General features: G+C 64.4%; 3 protein-coding genes across 3 annotated transcripts in view; 1 reads left to right on the top strand and 2 right to left on the bottom strand.

Moving 5' to 3' along the window:
• Positions 1–1,371, bottom strand: part of LOC116840048 (trans-1,2-dihydrobenzene-1,2-diol dehydrogenase-like) — a 4,448-nt gene extending 3,077 nt beyond the window's left edge. The window contains exons 1-3 of the mRNA XM_075070534.1: positions 1,347–1,371; positions 887–1,063; positions 218–453 (exon numbers count right to left, since the gene is read on the bottom strand). Coding sequence (XP_074926635.1) covers positions 218–453; positions 887–1,063; positions 1,347–1,371 — 438 coding nt within the window. The remainder of the gene's footprint in view (positions 1–217; positions 454–886; positions 1,064–1,346) is intronic.
• A 5,251-nt stretch (positions 1,372–6,622) lies between these two features.
• Positions 6,623–12,396, bottom strand: LOC116840070 (tubby protein homolog). The gene is made up of 11 exons (XM_032806435.2): positions 12,014–12,396; positions 11,345–11,498; positions 10,516–10,629; positions 10,307–10,420; positions 9,867–9,965; positions 9,451–9,615; positions 9,042–9,142; positions 8,672–8,854; positions 7,688–7,800; positions 7,103–7,217; positions 6,623–6,846 (listed from the first exon to the last, which is right to left on the bottom strand). Exons 1-11 carry the CDS (start codon positions 12,140–12,142, stop codon positions 6,631–6,633), a joined length of 1,503 nt encoding a protein of 500 aa, XP_032662326.1. The 5' UTR covers positions 12,143–12,396; the 3' UTR covers positions 6,623–6,630.
• A 3,752-nt stretch (positions 12,397–16,148) lies between these two features.
• NUCB1 (nucleobindin 1) overlaps positions 16,149–16,302 on the top strand; it is a 17,430-nt gene continuing 17,276 nt past the window's right edge. The window contains exon 1 of the mRNA XM_032806436.2: positions 16,149–16,245. The gene's annotated coding sequence lies outside the window, so the exon portion shown is untranslated. The remainder of the gene's footprint in view (positions 16,246–16,302) is intronic.

Here is a 16,302-nt window from a genome sequence, read left to right as displayed (position 1 = left end):
CGGGGGCACTGGCCGAGGACTGAAGGGGTCGGGGGCTCAGCGGGGGCTGGGGGCAGTCGCCGAGGACTGACGGGGTCGGGGGCTCAGCGGGGAATGGGGACACTGCGCTGGGCTGGAGGGGGTGGGGGGCTCAGCAGGGAGTGCTGGGGTGTAGGGAAGTGGAGGTCTCAGCAGGGAGCGCTGGGCTGCAGAGGGACATGGGGTCTCAGCGGGGGGCCTGGCCCCGATGCCCCAGGGTGGTGCTGGAGGGCGCTGGGCTGCAGGGGACTCGGCGGGGGGTGTCACTCACCTCCATCAGGAAGACCCCACGGCTGCGGGCCAGTTGCGCCAGTTCCCTCACCTCCTCCGCGTTCATCCCCAGGGGCTTCTCCAGCAGCACGGGCTTCCCGGCCCCCAGGAAGAGCCGCCCCATAGGCAGGTGCTCGGGGTGTATGACCCCCACGTAGACCACGTCTGCCACGGGAGGTGGGAAATGGGGGTGGAACCCAGGAGTCCTGGCTCCAACCACTGGTCCCTACTCCCCTCCCAGAGCCAGGGAGAGAACCCAGGCGTCCTTGCTCCAACCACTAGTCCCTACTCCCCTCCCAGAGCCAGGAAGAGAAACCAGATGTCCTGGCTCCAGCCATCCCTCGTGCTGCCATTCACCCCTCTCAGATCAGTCCCCACATTCGGGGGTCTCAGCCTGCCCCAAAGGTATCCCTAGACACACACACTGTCCCCAGAGGGGAAAGGCCCCGTGCCCCATTCCCCGCCGCCCATAGGCAGCCAGTCGCTGCCCTGGGGCTGGGTGGGAGCCGGTGCCCCATAGAGGGGAAAGGCTCCATGTCCTGCCCCCCAGGGGTTTCTCTCTGAGTCAGGTCCCCTGGAGGTCCCCGGGGTGGCTCACCCACGTCGGGGTCCCGCGCCAGCTCCTCGTAGCTCCCGTACGCTCGGGGGATCCCGTGTTTCTGGGCGTAATCCTGAGCCCGGGCAAGATCACGTGCCGCGATGGCCACAGCCTGGAATGTGGGGGGGAGGCTTAAAGTGGGGGTGAGGCAGCCAGGTGCCCCCAGAACTAACCCCCCTCCCAGTCAGCGAGCACTGAGCCAAGAACTCGAGAGTCCTGGCTCCCCACCACCCCTTGCTCTAACCACCAGACCCCACTCCCCTCCCAGAGCCAGGGTTGGAACCCAGGAGACCTGACTCCCCCCTCCCCCCAACCACCAGACCCCACTCTCCTCCCAGAGCTGGGGAGAGAACCCAGGAGTCCTGGCTCCCCCCTCCCCCCAGCCACCAACCAGACTCCACTCTCCTCCCAGAGCGGGGGAGAACCCAGGAGTCCTGGCTCCCAGCCTCTTCCCTCCCACCTGCCACTATACCACTAGACCTCATTCCTCCCTCCAGATAGCCAAGGGTTGGAATTTTGGAACCCTCAGGCGTTCCTGGCTGTTGGTGAGCTCCGCGCAACGCCTGAATGCTCCGTGTGGCCCTGGGAGGGTCTTCAGGGGCGCGCCACCAGGAAGTTCATGGGCTGATCCTAGCCAGCAGAGCAGAAAGTGGCCACCGAAGCAGGGCGGGGTGCCGGCTGGTTCGGGGGGCGTGGGGTGGGCCTGGGTAGCGGAGGGGGCGAGGGGTCCCAGCTTCTGGTCGGAGTGAGGAGTGGTTCGCCAGGGGGCCGGGACGGAGCGGATGGCGTCTCTCCTGCTCCAGGGGCTGTGCGCTGGAGCAGGTGCAGCGGTCGGTGGATCTGTGGTGACTGGTGGGAGGCGGGCTGAGCAGGCCTGCTCAGTGTGGCGGGCATGGGGTGGGGCGGCCTGGGCGGAGTGGCACACCCCTATGGTCACTGCACATTGGGCAGGTTCGACAGGGGTCGGTGGGCGGGGGGTGGCCAGGGAAGACTCAGAGCCCCGCCCCCCCTTTCCATGGGCACAAGCACAGTGGATTGAGGCAGGGTGGGGGGGTACTGCCCATCTTTTTCTTCCTTCACTGCCCCTCTCCATTATTGGCCTCAGTTTGTGGCTCCAGGATTGGGGGTGTGGTTAAGGAAGAGGGGGTCACTGGGTGGGTGAGGCAAAGGGGGAAGGATATCACGCAGAGCTCAGGGAGGCGGGGTACGGGCATGATGTCTCGAAGGTCGGGGGGGGGAAGTCTGGAAGGGATGAGGGGGAGTCTCCTACCGAGGGAAGGGGATGGGGGAGTCTCACCAGGGTGGGGGGTTATGGGTGTCACAGACCCACAGGGGCTGCTTTGTGCCCCAGCCTGGAACCAGTCTCCTGGGCGTGACCCCTTAGTGGACCTGGCCCCATGGCCTCCGAGACCAAGCCGTGATCCCTCCGGGTTCCCCCTCCCGATGGCCCCCGGCCACGAGTCCAGCCCCCACTGCACCCTTTGCCAACCGCAGGCCCGTCCGCGGGCTGGCACTGGGGTGAAGGGTCCGGCAGGGTCCACCCAGCACCCAGCCAAGCTGCTGTGAGCCCCACGGCCTGGCCCCACTTGTTCAACACCAGCCCCCCCTCGGAGAGCCTGGAGAGGGGGGGCATAGCCAAGTGGGGACCTTGGGGTTGTCCTTGTTGGCTCAGATCCTTGGTGCTCCCCCGACCTCCCCACCCTCTGAGAGCAAACAGACCCGCCCAACACACCCAGGCAGGCATGCGAAACAGAAGGGAAACTGAGGCAGGCACCGGTCTCATAACAATAGTCTAGACAAGGCCAACTTTGTCACAGCCGGTCACCCCCAGCAGTGGGATTCTGGGGTGTCTGCGGTACGGGACATTGGGTGGGGTCAGCGCTGGAGGTGAAGGGGTTGCAGGGCTCAAGGGAGGGGCGCTAGAGAGGAGCAGTGCCCTGAGGGGACCCCAAGATTAAGGAAATGCCCATTGGATCCAGCAACCTGAGGGTGAGGTTGGCGGGGCCCCCCACATTGGACTCAACAACCAGCCCCCCTCAGGGGGTCTCGCTTCTGGGCAGATTTTATTTGGATCAAGAATCTGTTACACTCTCGGGGGTGAGGGGCACTTTACAGTCTGTGGATTGGGGGGGGGGTCCCCCAGAACAGCTCTGACCCCCCCCTTCTTTGGGGGCGGGGGACACTGAACAATCAAGATGGCGGCTGCAGCTGCTGTCACGGCAACGTCTTCGAAAGAGGAGAAATGGTTCAGGGCCAGAGGGGAAAGGTCAGGAGGAAGGGTCAGAGGTCAAGGACGAAAAGGGTCATAGGTCAAGGGTCAAATGGACCACAGGCCAAGGATGACATCAAAGGACCAGAGGGCCACAAGGAAAGTCAGGGGTCATAGGTCAAGGATGAGCTAGGTCCAAAGAGGCGAGAGGCCAAGATGGAGAGGTCAAAGGTCAAGAATAACACAAAAATGCCAGAGGTCAGAGTAGTGAGAGGTCGAAGGGTAAAATCAAGGCATCGGAGGTCAAGGGTTACAAGGACTCGTCAACAGGGGAAGGGGTGGGTCAGAGAGGAGCCAGCCACTCAGAGTGGGTCAGCATAGGTCAGAGGTCGCAGGGTCATTCCAAGGTTGTGGGGTCAGAGGTTGTGGGGTCATTCCAAGGTGGTGGGGTCAGAGGTCATGGGGTCATGCCCGAAGTCATGGGGTCAGAGGTCATGACGGAGGTGGCGGGGGCTACTCGCAGGCGAGTTTCCCGTCGAAGCTGGACAGGCAGATGGCGAAGGCCTGCAGGGCGCACAGGGGGGCGCGATAGTCCATGGTGAAGACGTCGGGCGCCACCCGGCCAAACTGCAGCACGATATACTCGGCTGGGGGGAGAAGGGGATGGGGGGTTAGTGTGTGGGGCACAGCCCCCCAAATCTTCCCGATCCCCCCAAATCTCCCCAATCCTCAACCCAGACACCCCCTGTTCACCCTGATCCCCCCCAATCTGCACCCCACTGGTCTCCTCAAATCCCCCCAGTTCTCCCTGATGCCCCCCAAGTCCCCCCAATCCTCTCCCCAGATACCCCCCAACCTGCCCCATTGGTCTCAAATCCCCCCCAGTTCCCTCTGATCCCCTCCAGTTTCCCCGATCCCCCCCAAATTCCCCTGATCCTCACCCCAAATACCCCCCAACCTGCCCCACTGGTCTTCTCAGATTCCCTCCATTTCCCCCTGATCCCCCCCAAATTCCCCTGATCCTCCAAAGAGAGAATGCTCCAGCAACTGAGGTTATGGGGGGCCCCCCACATTGACGCAACAACCAGCCCCCTCAGGTCTCGCTCATGGCAGATTTTATTTGGTCAAAATCTTACAACTCCGGGGGGGTCGAGGCACTAACATTCGTGGATTGGGGGTTCCCCAGAACAGCCTACCCCCCCTTCTTTGGGGCGGACAACTGAACAATCAAATGCGGCTGCAGATTGTCACGCAACGCTTCGATAAGAGGGAAATGGTTCAGGCCATAGGGAAAGGTAGGAGGAAGGTCAGATCAAGACGAAAAGGTATAGTCAAGGGTCAAATTGACACAGGCCAAGGATGACATCAAGGACCACGGCCACAAGGAAAGTCAGGGTCATAGGTCAGAACTAGTCCAAAGAGGCAAGCCCAAAATGGAGAGTAAAGTTCAGAAAAACACAAAAAGCCAAGTCGAGATGAGAGGGTGACAGGTAAAATCAGGCATCGGAGGTCAAGGTAAAGACTCGTCACACAGGGTAAGGGTGGCAAGAGGACACACCAAGATGGTCAGCATAGTCGAGGTCCTAGGGTCAATTCAAGTGTGGGTAGAGTTGGGGGTATCCAAGGGGTGGTCAGAGTCATGTGTCATGCGAATCATACGTCAGAGTCATACGGAGGTGCGGGGCACTCGCAAGCGATTCCGTCGAAGGCTGACAGGCAGATGCGAAGGCTGCAGGCGACAGGGCCGCGATAGTCCATGGTGAAAACGTCGGGCGCCACAACGGCCAACTGCAGCACGATATACTCGCTGGGGAGAAGGGATGGGGGTAGTGTGGGGGCACAGCCCCCAAATCTTCCCGATCCCCAATCTCCCAATCCTCACACCAACACCCCGTTCACCCTGATCCCCCAATCTGCACCCCACTGGCCCTCAAAATCCCCCCAGTTCTCCTGATGCCCCCCAAGTCCCCCAATCCTCTCCCAGATACCCCCAACGTCACATTGGTCAATCCCCCCCAGTTCCTCTGACCCCTCCAGTTCCCGATCCCCCCAAATTCCCCTGATCTCACCCCAAATACCCCCCAACAGCCCATGGTCTTCTCAATTCCCTCCATTTCCCCCTGATCCCCCCAAATTCCCTGATCCTCACCCAGATACCCCCCAATCCACCCTCTGGCTCCCCAATCCCCTCAGTTCCCTCCATCCCCCCAATCCCTCAGCCCGGATACCCGCCGCCCACACCCACCAGCCTCCCAAATACCCATGATCCCCCCAATTGCCACAATCCATCCCAACGCGCCCAAATCCTCATCCTACCCCAAACACTACACCACACTGTCTCAACCCAATCTGCCCTACTGACTGCTCACCCAATCCACGCCCATCCGCAAACTCATGCACGGTAGTCTCCCCGAGGGGGTGAATGGTGGGCCAACCCCCAAAATCAGCCACCGCCCAACATCCGTCCTAAACCCGAACACACCTAAGAGTCATGGGAGAGGGGGACAGCACCTATCCCTCCTCATTGCCTCCCCTCTTCTCCCCCCCCGACGCCGGGTCTCCCCCCAGTCCCCCCGCACAAGCGCCGACGATCGGAAGTTCTTGCCGCGAGGCCTGGTGACCGCGCCGAGTGAAGTTTACACTACGACTGTCTATGCCAGGCCGGCACTAATATGAAACCAGACAAGCTTCTGGAGTCCGGGTTCTGAACCGGAGTCACAGGCTCTCGTTTCCTGAGAGTAGCGCGAGTCACGGGGTGGTGTGCCCAGAGCCCGCCGCTGCAAGCTGCCCCACACATCAGTTGCCCCGCTGGGTTCCCGCGGTGCGAGCTTCCCCACACACGTGCCCGCTGGGCTCCTCGCCGGCTGCGAGCTTCCGCCACAGCATGTCCCGCTGGGCCCCCGTCCCCCGGAGCTGGCGAGCTCCCCACAGCAGTGCCCGCGGCTGGTCCCCGGCGCTGCGAGCTTCCCCACAGCCGTGCCCCGGCTGGGGCTCCCCGGCGCTGCGAGCTTCCCCACAGCCGTGCCCCGGCTGGGGCTCCCTGGCGCTGCGAGCTTCCCCACAGCAGTGCCTCGGCGGAGGTTCCCCGGCGCTGCGAGCTTCCCCACAGCAGTGCCCTGGCTGGGGTTCCCTGGTGCTGTGAGCTTCCCCACAGCAGTGCCCTGGCTGGGGCTCCCAGGCTCTGCGAGCTTCCCCACAGCAGTGTCTCGGTTGGGGTCCCCTGGTGCTGCAAGCTTCCACACAGCAGTGTCCCCAAAGCAGTGCCACACCTGAGGTCTCCTGGCTCTGCGAGCCTCCCCACAGCAGTGCCCTGGCTGGGGTTCCCCAGTGATGCAAGCTTCCCCACAGCAGTGCCCCGGCTGGGTGTCCCTGGCGCTGCGAGCTTCCCTCCAGCAGTGCCCTGGCTGGGGTTCCCCGGCACTGCGAGCTTCCCTACAGCAGTGCCCCGGCTGGGGTTCCCTGGCGCTGCGAGCTTCCCCACAGAAGTGTCATGGCCAGGGTTCCCCGGTGATGTGAGCTTCCCCACAACAGTGCTCTAGCCAGCATTGCCCAGCGCTGCGAGCTTCCCTGCAGCAGTGCCCCGGCTAGGATTCCCCAGCGCTCCGAGCTTCCACCCACCAGTGCCCCAGCCAGCGTTCCCCAGCAGCCTCACATTTTTCGGGCGGATGCTGATTCGCTCATTGTCCGTGTTCATGCCAGGGATAATCACAGTCATTTTTCGGGGTCCCCTGAACCCCAACACATTGGTCTCCTGTTGTAAGGAGCAGCAGAAAATCTATGACGCCATTATCCCCCAATATTCTCCTGCCCCAAAAACCCTCCACACTCTCTTCACATCCGTGACAGCAGCCAGCTGGGGTTCCCAGCACTGCGAGCTTCCCTGCAGCAGTGCCCCCAGCTGGGGACGCTGGCGCTGTGAGCTTCCCCATAGCAGTGACCTAGCTAAGGACGCCAACGCTGTGAGCTTCCCCACAGCAGTGCCCCAGGTCCAAGGATTTCTCACATACGTAGCAAATGGTCGCCAACTCCTGCCGGATCGGAGCCGTTTCAGGGACGAAGGGCTTTTTATCTGGATTCGTCCCGTTATCGAACACCGTGAACCTGGTCCCCAGCACGTTAGACCTGCCAGGAGATCAGAAAGGTCTGGTCACCTGGAGACCCCTCGCCCCACGCTGAGACGTGACCACCTCTGGGGTGGGGCCCGGGGGCTGGGTATATGGGGACCTCTCGCCTGGGTGGAGACGTGACCACTTCTGGGGTGGGGCCCAGGGGCTGGGTATACGGGGACCCCTCGTCCCATGCTGAGATGCCGCCCCTCTGGGGTGGGGCCCAGGGGCTGGGTATATGGGGACCCCTCGCCCGGGCGGAGATGCGGCCCCTCTGGGGTGGGGCCCGGGGGCTGGGTATATGGGGACCCCTCGCCCGTGCTGAGATGCCGCCCCTCTGGGGTGGGGCCCGGGGGCTGGGTATATGGGGACCCCTCGTCCCGTGCTGAGATGCCGCCCCTCTGGGGTGGGGCCCAGGGGCTGGGTATATGGGGACCCCTCGCCCGGGCGGAGATGTGGCCCCTCTGGGGTGGGCGCAGGACCCACCTGACTTTCCCGATGAAGCTGTCCCCGTCCCGGGACAGGTCGATGGGGTCGAGGGAAATGAGGTAATTGGAGGTTTTGCTTTTCTTTCTCTTCCGGCCAGACATGAGAAACAGCTGAGAGAGACAGAAATGAACAACCTGCCCCGGCCTCTGCCCCACGGTGCCCCTCTCTTTCACTGCCTCCCCCTGGCCTCTGCCCCACAGCGCTCACCTCTTCCGCTGCCTCCCCCTGGCCTCTGCCCCACAGCACCCCTCTCTTCCGCTGCCTCCCCCTGGCCTCTGCCCCACGGCGCCCACCTCTTCTGCTGCCTCCCTCCGGCCTCTGCCCCACAGTGCCCCCCTCTTCGCCTACCTCCCCCAGCCCTCTGCCCACGGTTGCCCCCTTGTTCGCTGCCATACCCTCCCTCTGCCCATGGCGCCCACCCTCTTCTGCTGCCTCCCCCCAGCCTCTGCCCCACAGCGCCCGTCTCTTCCGCTGCCTCTCTCCGGCCTCTGCCCCACACCGGTGCCCCCGTCTCCGGCAGCCTCCCCACAGTCTCTGCTCCACAGCATCCCCCTCTTCTGGTGTCTCCCCCAGCCTCTGCCCCACAGTGCCCTCCTCTTCCACAGTCTCCCCACCCCCATGGCCTCTGCCCCACAGCACCTCCCTCTTCTGCTGCCTCCCTCCAGCCTGTGACCCGCAGTGCCCCCTTCTTCCGCTGCCCCCCCGGCCTCTGCCCCACAGCGCCCCCCTCTTCCACTGCCTCTCTCCAGCCTGTGACCCACAGTGCCCCCTTCTTCCACTGCCTCCTTCCAGCCTCTGCCCCACAGTGCCCCCTTCTTCCACTGCCTCCCCCCGGCCTCTGCCCCATGGCACCCCGCTTCTCTGCTTTCCCCTGGTCCGTGCCCCACAGTGGCCCCCTCTTCCACCGCCTTCCCTCAGCCTACGCCCCACGGCTCCCCCCTTCTCTTCCTCCCCCCACTGCTATCCCCCCTACCCTGGTACCTTCCTCCCATCGTCTCTCTCCAGGTGGAGGTAGTAGAAGGGGAAGACGCCCTTGTCCACCCCCTTGCGGTCCCGGCTGATGCGGCACTGGATGGTCACTCCGGGGGGCGCTGGGCGCAGCACGAACCCCTGCAGCTCCTCTGGCCGTGGGGGCTGCGGGGTCCCTGGCGCCTCCTCCGGCAGCTGTGGGGGAGGGAGAGGGGTGACGAGAGGCCAGGCCTTGTGTGCCCGGGGGTGGGTATCACAGGGCCGGAGGCAAACACCCAGGGCAGATACTAGTGCAGGAGGCATGTGTGTCGCACGGGGGACTCGTGCAAAGGGGTGCAAGGGGCCATCCTGGTGGGTGAGAGCCAGGCGTGGGGGCCCTTACGCTGGGGGTGTCAGCCTCCGGCGCAGGCTCCAGGGATCTGCAGAGGATATTGAAGTCTCCTTCCTCGTCCTCGTCGCTCCCAGGGGGGCTGCCCAGGGATCCTAGGGGGGAAAGGGGGGGGAAGGTCAGAGAGAGCCCTGGCCCCCTCCCCCCCAAAGCCACCCTACCCTGAGTGCCTCCCCAAGAGCCCTTATCCCGAGCCCCCCTCGCTGGCAGCCCCCCCACATGGTACCCTCCCCGCCCACCCTACCCCTATCCCCGCCGGGAGCTCCCCCCACCTCTTCGCTCTGTCCCAGAATCCTTTGCACTGAGCCGAACCCAGGCCCCCATCAGCACAGAGGGGTCAATTGATCCACCCCCACAGCCTTTCCTACCCACAGTGCCTCTCTCCCTTGCCCCCCCAACTCACCTCTGCTGGGGAGCTTCCTGTCCTGTCTTCTCCTGAGGGGGGAAGGGGGTACGGGGGGGTCCTGGGGTGATTGCCTCTCCCCCTCCGAGTCTCCCTCCTGGGTTGACTCCCAGCCTGCAGCACCGGCCTCCGGGGGGGTGTCCCCATCGCTGCTGTCCTGAGGGTCTGGGAGGGTGGCGGGGGTTAGTGCTGGAGGAGACGTCCCTCGCACTGGAGCCAGTCTCACCCCAGCCTCGCATGGTCGCTTGGCAGTGAAACCCCCTCGTGCCCACTCACGCACGAGGGCTGCACCTGCACCCCCCTTGCACGCCCAGCTGCATGCCCCTCTCCCCCGCCCGAGCCCGTTGCCACCCCCTCGAACATCCGGTCCCACCCCACCATCTCACCGCCCCCCCCAGATCCCCGCAGTGCCCCACCTCTGAACTCCACAATGACAGAGGGGACTCGCTCCCCTCGTGCAGGCGATGGCACCTTTGGCTTCGAGCTCCGGGTGCGTCGGGCGTCAGCGTGGCCAGCTGTGGGGCAGAGAAGGGGCCAGGGGTAGAGGTGGGGGGGTCAAAGGGTGCACTGTCCCCTTTAAAAACCAGACCAGGAGATTCATAGCAACCGTTGCTAAGGGGTTAGGGGTGTGACAACACAAGAACAAGGTGGGGCACCCGCTGCAACAGTTGCAGAGCAACAGAACGGTGCATGCAACATGGCAACGGTTGCATAGCTACGGAACACTGCATGCAGCATGGCAACGGTTGCATAGCAACAGAATGGGCACAGATTATAGTGTTCATGCGTGGCAACGATTGCACGGCAACGGGTTCCCTTGTTTCCTGCCACGGCCAGACCAGCGGCCCGCACTCACCCCAGCTTCGCCGGGCCGGCCAGCCCTTGCGCGTGGAGCTGGGCGCCACCGTGGCCTTGTTAACGGGTCGTGTGTCCTCCAGGACGGCCTCTTCCAGCTCCGCATCGGAGGCACCTGGATGGGGAAGGCAGAGAGTGACTGGGCGGGCGGAGCTGGGGGGGGTCCCACTGGGGACTGGCCCTGCACCAAGGATCTGCCCACCCCGTTACCTGCGGCCTCCCCCCCGGCTCGGGGGCCCCTGTCCAGGTGTACGGAGCTGCCCCAGGCGTCAGTGGGGCGATGGGCCTCCGGGACCGACTCCACCAGGAAGGGGTTGCTGGTTCCTGCAGGCAGAGAGAGTCCGTCACCTCCTGTGGCACCAGCCCCGCCCCCAGCAGACAAGCCCCGCCCCATTGGGTGAGACAAGGGGCGCTCTGCCATGCTACAGTTTGGAGTGGGTGGGGCCTAATGGCCATTGGCCACACCCCCAAATGCCACACCCTCTTTCCTGAGCCTAATTACTGGAAACTCTGCCCACAACAGACAAGCCCCACCCCTTCCCTGCCCTATTTTGGTTAAGAGGCGGAGCAGTTCTGCCCTCTGTATAAGGTCACCTGCTAGTGGGCGGAGCCTAATTGCTAACAGCCCCACCCACAAATCACACACCACGCCCACATATCCCACACCCCTTCTCTCTTTTTCCTATGGGATGGCTGCCTGCACTACAGCTGATGGAGGCGGGGCCTAATTCTTGGAAGCTCTGCCCACTCTTAGCAAGCCACACCCCCAATAAGACCTCCCCTTCCATCTCTCTCTTGACTGACAGAGGGAGACCAGGACAGCCACCCCCTCTGCTGTGGAGGTGACTTTTGTTTAGGAAGCCCCACCCCAGTTGACAAGCCACGCCCCATGGACAAATCCGTGCGGGATTTCACCAGCTGGCCAATCATCCCAGTAGGGGAGGGGCTAGCCCCTAAGCCCCACCCACCCGGTGAAGAACCAGAGCTGAGACCCGGGGAGAACTCGTTACATGGGTGGGGACGGGTGGACACCTCTCACCATTGCAGAGGCTGTGGTCACTGCAGGACTCCATCAGGGGGATGCGCTCCTCGGGCCGGCGGCCCCGGCGGCCCGTCATCTTGGCGTCGGGGTTGGCCTGGACCATGAGCGGCTCCTGGCGCTTCCGACGCTGCTTCTTCTCAAAGATGCGGCGCTGGGAATGGGGGGAAGGGGGCAGGAAAGGAGAACAGGCCCTGGAGGCACTGCCCTGGGGGGACACCCCCCGCGCGCCAGCCTCAGCCCCGATCCCCTCGATCCCAGACCCCTCGGGGATTCTGCTCCCAGCTCCGATCCCCTCGATCCCAGAACCCACCAGGGGGCAGGGGGCACTGCTCCCATCCCCGATCCCTTGATCCCAGAATCCCCTGGGGGCGAGGGGGCACTACTCCCAGCCCCGATCCCCTCGATCCCAGAACCTCCCAGGGCTAGGTGGCACCGGTCCCAGGCCCTAACCCCTCGATCCCAGAACCCCCTGGGGGCACCACTCCCAGCCACGATCCCCTCGGTCCCAGAACCCGCCGGGGGGCGGGGGGCAGAGGGCACCGGTCCCAGCCATGATCCCCTCGATCCCAGAACCCGCCAGAGGCGAGTGGCACCAGTCCCAGCCCTGATTCCCTCGACCCCAGAACCCCGTAGGTGCTGTGCGGGCACCGCCCTGGGGGCACCTACCTGCAGCTCCAGCTTCTGCTGCCGCAGGGACGCCGGCTCCTCACCCAGGCTGCTGGAAGAGAAGGAGCCGGAGGTGTCGGGCGGCGAGGCAGGGCGGGAGGGCAGGCGCCGGTAGGAGCTCCACGCCATCCCGCCGCCGGCCACGCACCCAGGGGCCACCCCAGCAGACCCTGCCTTCGCCAGGCCCAGGGGTGGCCACGGTGTGTGTGGGGGGGTTCCGATCGCCACGACGCCAGGGTTTGTGACGTCAAAGGAGCCCCCAGACGTACCCCGGCCATGCAGCGCTGGGATGGGGCGTGGGGGCTGGGTCTATGTGGGACCCCTCGTCCAGTGCTGGGATGTGGCTGACTCTGGGATGGGACAGGGGGCTGGGTCTATGGCAGCCCCTCTGGGGTGGAGTGCGGGGGCTGGATCTATGGGGACCCCTCGTCCGGCGCTGGGATGCAGCCCCTCTGGAGTGGGGCACGGGGACTGGGTCTATGGGGACCTCTTGTCCGGTGCTGGGACATAGCCCCTCTGGGATGGGGTGCAGGGGCTGGGTATATGGGGCACCCCTTGTCCGGCACTGGGATGCAGCCCCTCTGGGCTCGGGCAGGGGGCTGGGTACATGGGGACCCCTTGCCTGGTGCTGGGACGTGGCCCCTCTGGGATGGGGTGGGGAGGACGGGTCTATGGGGGACCCCTCACCCAGCACAGGGATGTGGCCCCTCTGGGGTGGGGTCACAATGCAGGGGGTATCTAAGGAGGGGAATTTGGTGGCCTTGGCCTGGGGAGGCCCCTGGAAGGGTCTAAGAGACCCTGGGAGGGGCAGACTAGAGACCCCCTGCAAGGAAGGACCCAGTAAGCAGGGAAGGGTGAGTGAGGGAAGCAACAACTGCTAATTAAGCCCCCTCCCCCACCCTGATAAAGCAGGATTAGCTCATTGGGGATTAACGAGGACTGGATGGGCTGAGTGCACAGACACACACCCCTCCCACACACTGCCCCCTGCCCCTTAATCCACCCACGTCCCCTTCCAATCCCCAAGCTTACGTGTCTCCCTGCCCTGCTGCGCTCATGGTGTGCGGGGGGGTGGGGGGGTGGCCGGACTCCAGCTGGGCCTGGAAAAGAGAAAAATTCACTGAGCGCCACATGCCCCCTGTGTCGTCCCTCGTCACAGAGAGGGAAACTGAGGCATGGGGAGGTGACAGACTTGTTCATGGTTTCCCTTTGGACACACGGAAACCAGGAGTCATGGCTTCCAGCCCCTCCCTCCCCTGGCTCTAACCATTAGACTCCCCTCCCCTCCCCGAAATGGGGGAGAGAACCCAGGAGTCCTGGCTCCCAGCCCCCCTGACTCTAATCAGTAGACTCCACTCCCCTCCCAGAGGTGGGAAGAGAACCCAGGAGTTCTGGCTCCCAGCCCCTCTTTTCATTCTGGCTGTCAGTCTTCAGGGATAGGAGAGGGGCGTCCCCCCCACACTCCCACCCCAATCTCAGACCTTCGAGTGTTGAGAGGAACGGGGACACCGGCTCTGGGTCTGGCTCCAGCTCTGGCTCTGGCAGGTCTGACCTGGGGTGGGGGGAGGGATGGAAGAGATCTGACCCCCCCCTCCATCCCCTGGCTCCAGCCCCCGGTGCGGGGAGGCCATCGGATTGTCTCCTCCATAATCGGCTTTGGTTTCTTATCTCGTTGGGCCCTGTGGCTGGCTTTAAGGGTTCCCAGGGTGCACAGGGCCAGGGCCGAGACAGGCCCTGCCCCAGCTGAGATCAGGGCCCCGTCGCTGCCCAGACCCACGGTGGAAGAGAGCCCCTGCCCTGGTGGGCTGGCAGCAAAGGGCAGGGCAGGCCCATGATTTGGGCGGTCACCTCAGAGGGGATCGGCTAACCGGCAGGGAAAGGGATAGGAGGGTGTCGGTGTGTGTGTGGGGGGGGTTGTGTGGACCCACTTCCTGCCCCTCATGTCCCTTTACACACCCACCCCCTCCGCCCCCCAACCTGAGCTGGTCCCAGGCCCCTTCGCAGCCGGGGAGGGGGAATCACCCCATGCTGCTTGAGTCAGATCATCCCCCTCCCGCCCCTCGTTCCAATGGGGGACCTCACAGCAACCCCCCCCCTGCACTGCACAGACACCCTCCATCACATCTCAGGGGGCCAAACACTTCGCTGCCTTCTGATTGGATGGTGGTCACCGTGGCAGCGCTGGGCAACAAGGGATGAAGGAGAATTTCCTCCTGGAGTCTTGCATTTCCTCTGTAGGGACTGGCTCGCTCAGGGGGGCAGGGAATGGGGCATGGGGCCTGTCCCCTCTAGGGGGCGCTGGCTCCCACCTGGCCCCAGGGTGGGGAATGGCTGGCTCAGGGGGGCAGGGAATGGGGCACGGGGCCTGTCCCCTCTAGGGGCACCGGATCCCACCTGGTCCCAGGGCAGGGACTGGCTGGCCCAGGGGGGCAGGGAATGGGGCGTGGGGTCTGTCCCCTCTAGGGGCTGCCGGCTCCCACCCAGCCCCAGGGCAGAGATTGGCTGGCTCAGGGGGGCAGGGAACGGGGCACGGGGCCTGTCCCCTCTAGGGGGCATCGGCTCCCACCCGGCCCCAGGGCAGGGACTGGCTGGCTCAGGGGGCAAGGAATGGAGGCAGCGCTGTCCCCTCTATCCTAGTCACCCCTTCCTGTCCCCAGTTGCCACTTTTCTCTCTCTTGCCCCTGTCTCGGGGTGGAGAATTCTGCCTTCCCGAGCGGTGAATCTGGACATGACGGGGGCGATGTCGCTTCACTGCGGTCCTGCGCTCGCCCTGCGTTGCCTGGGGAAGCGCGTGGGCTGCTGCTGGGAGCGGCGCGAGGAGCTGGGAGCACTGGTGCTGCAGATCAGGTCCATCGCCAACACCGTGGTCACCCCGAGCGCCGGGGCTTCCTGGAGAGGACCCTGATGGCCGCCGTCCACTCGCCGTACGTGGAAACCCTGAAGCATAAACTGGACCAGGGTAAAGCCTTCTAGCTGACCAGCAAGTGGGACACCAGCAACCACTTCCTCGCCAGGGGCGGCTTGGCCCGTTTTGCCGACGGGCGGTTCATGCACTGGGCCCGGGTCAATGGCGTCCCGCTCAACGGAGCCATCCGCCACGCCAATGAGACCCTGCCCCACATGCTGTGTAGCTGCAAGCCCCACTCCAGAGCCTGGCCGCTGTGCCACAAGGCTGTCCAGAACCGCCTGGGGAAAGCCATCGCCCCGCGCCTGAACCACGCCAGGCCTGGTACCGACAGCCAGCTGCCACCCGACGTCGGCGTCACTGACGAGGCCCAGGAAAAATATCTTCCTTGTTGACGTTGCGGTATCCTTTGAGAACAGGACCCTGGCCTTTCACGAAGCCCTGGCTCATGAGCTGGAAAAGTACGTGCCCCCCCGGCCGACGCCCTGCGAGCGAGGTGCAGATGGACACCCTGATCGTCGGAGCCCTGCGCGCCTGGGAGCCCGGCCACAAGCGTGTGCTGCGGACCTGTGGGATTGGTCGATGCTACGCACGGCTCGTGTGACACCCTCCCCTGGCCCTGGGACATCAACCCCGGACACGTCGCTGGCCACCAACAGTCCCAGGAGGCCTGAGCCGGAGCCGCATTGAGCATCGACTGCGAGAATGGGACCGAGAGACTTTGTCTGTTGGACCAGAGGAACTGGACCCATCAACTCAGTGGACGTTAAATCTCAGCAACTGAGGGTCAATCCGTCCTCGTCATCATATCCACTCGTTACACTCCACGCCGGAGCATGGCCATTGCATGGGCAACAGACCCTCCTATCTCCTCACCTTGGCCCCCAGTCGGGGACATTGCTGATGACGGGTTCCTGACGCCACCCGCTCTTCCCCCGAACTTCGCAGCCCTTGATCATCTGGACGCTGGTCCCTGATCACCAGAAACTTCCACCACTAAACTCCGTGCCGCTCACTGCTCTTAAACAGCCTCCTGACCGAGTCACCTCCTCGGGTGGGGGCAGAGAGCCCGGCCCTGCCTGTGAATAGAGACCAGGGGGCGTGGCTGGGCGTGCAAATATCGCCCAGGGGGCGTGGCCCGCCCGGGAGAAAACAACGTGGAGCAATAGGGAAAGGGGGCGTGGTCCAGGGGAGGGGGCGTGGTATAGAAACGGAAGGGCGGGACTATGTATGCAAAGTAGGGGGCGGGGCATCCGGACGGCAGGAAGCGTCGTTTCCGCTGCTGTGTCTAGCGGAACCGGAGCCGGAGTAGGAGTCGGGCAGCCGTGTGAGTCCTGGAGAGACCGAGTTCCCCCCCCCGCCCCCGGGATCCCCTCCGCCGGGC

The sequence above is a fragment of the Chelonoidis abingdonii genome, chromosome 11 (genome assembly GCF_003597395.2).
Source record: "Chelonoidis abingdonii isolate Lonesome George chromosome 11, CheloAbing_2.0, whole genome shotgun sequence".
Lineage (NCBI taxonomy): Eukaryota > Metazoa > Chordata > Testudines > Testudinidae > Chelonoidis > Chelonoidis abingdonii.
The sequence above is the reverse complement of the archived record's forward strand: the minus strand, read 5'-3'. Positions and strand labels throughout refer to the sequence as shown.

Coding starts and splice junctions, on each gene's coding strand:
- LOC116840070 (XM_032806435.2), bottom strand. CDS start 12,142: ATGGCGTGGAGCTCCTACCGGCGCCTGCCCTCCCGCCCTGCCTCGCCG. Junction 11,499..12,013: donor AGCAGAAGCTGGAGCTGCAG/GTAGGTGCCCCC, acceptor CCCCATTCCCAG/CGCCGCATCTTTGAGAAGAA. Junction 9,143..9,450: donor CAGGAAGCTCCCCAGCAGAG/GTGAGTTGGGGG, acceptor TTTCCCCCCTAG/GATCCCTGGGCAGCCCCCCT.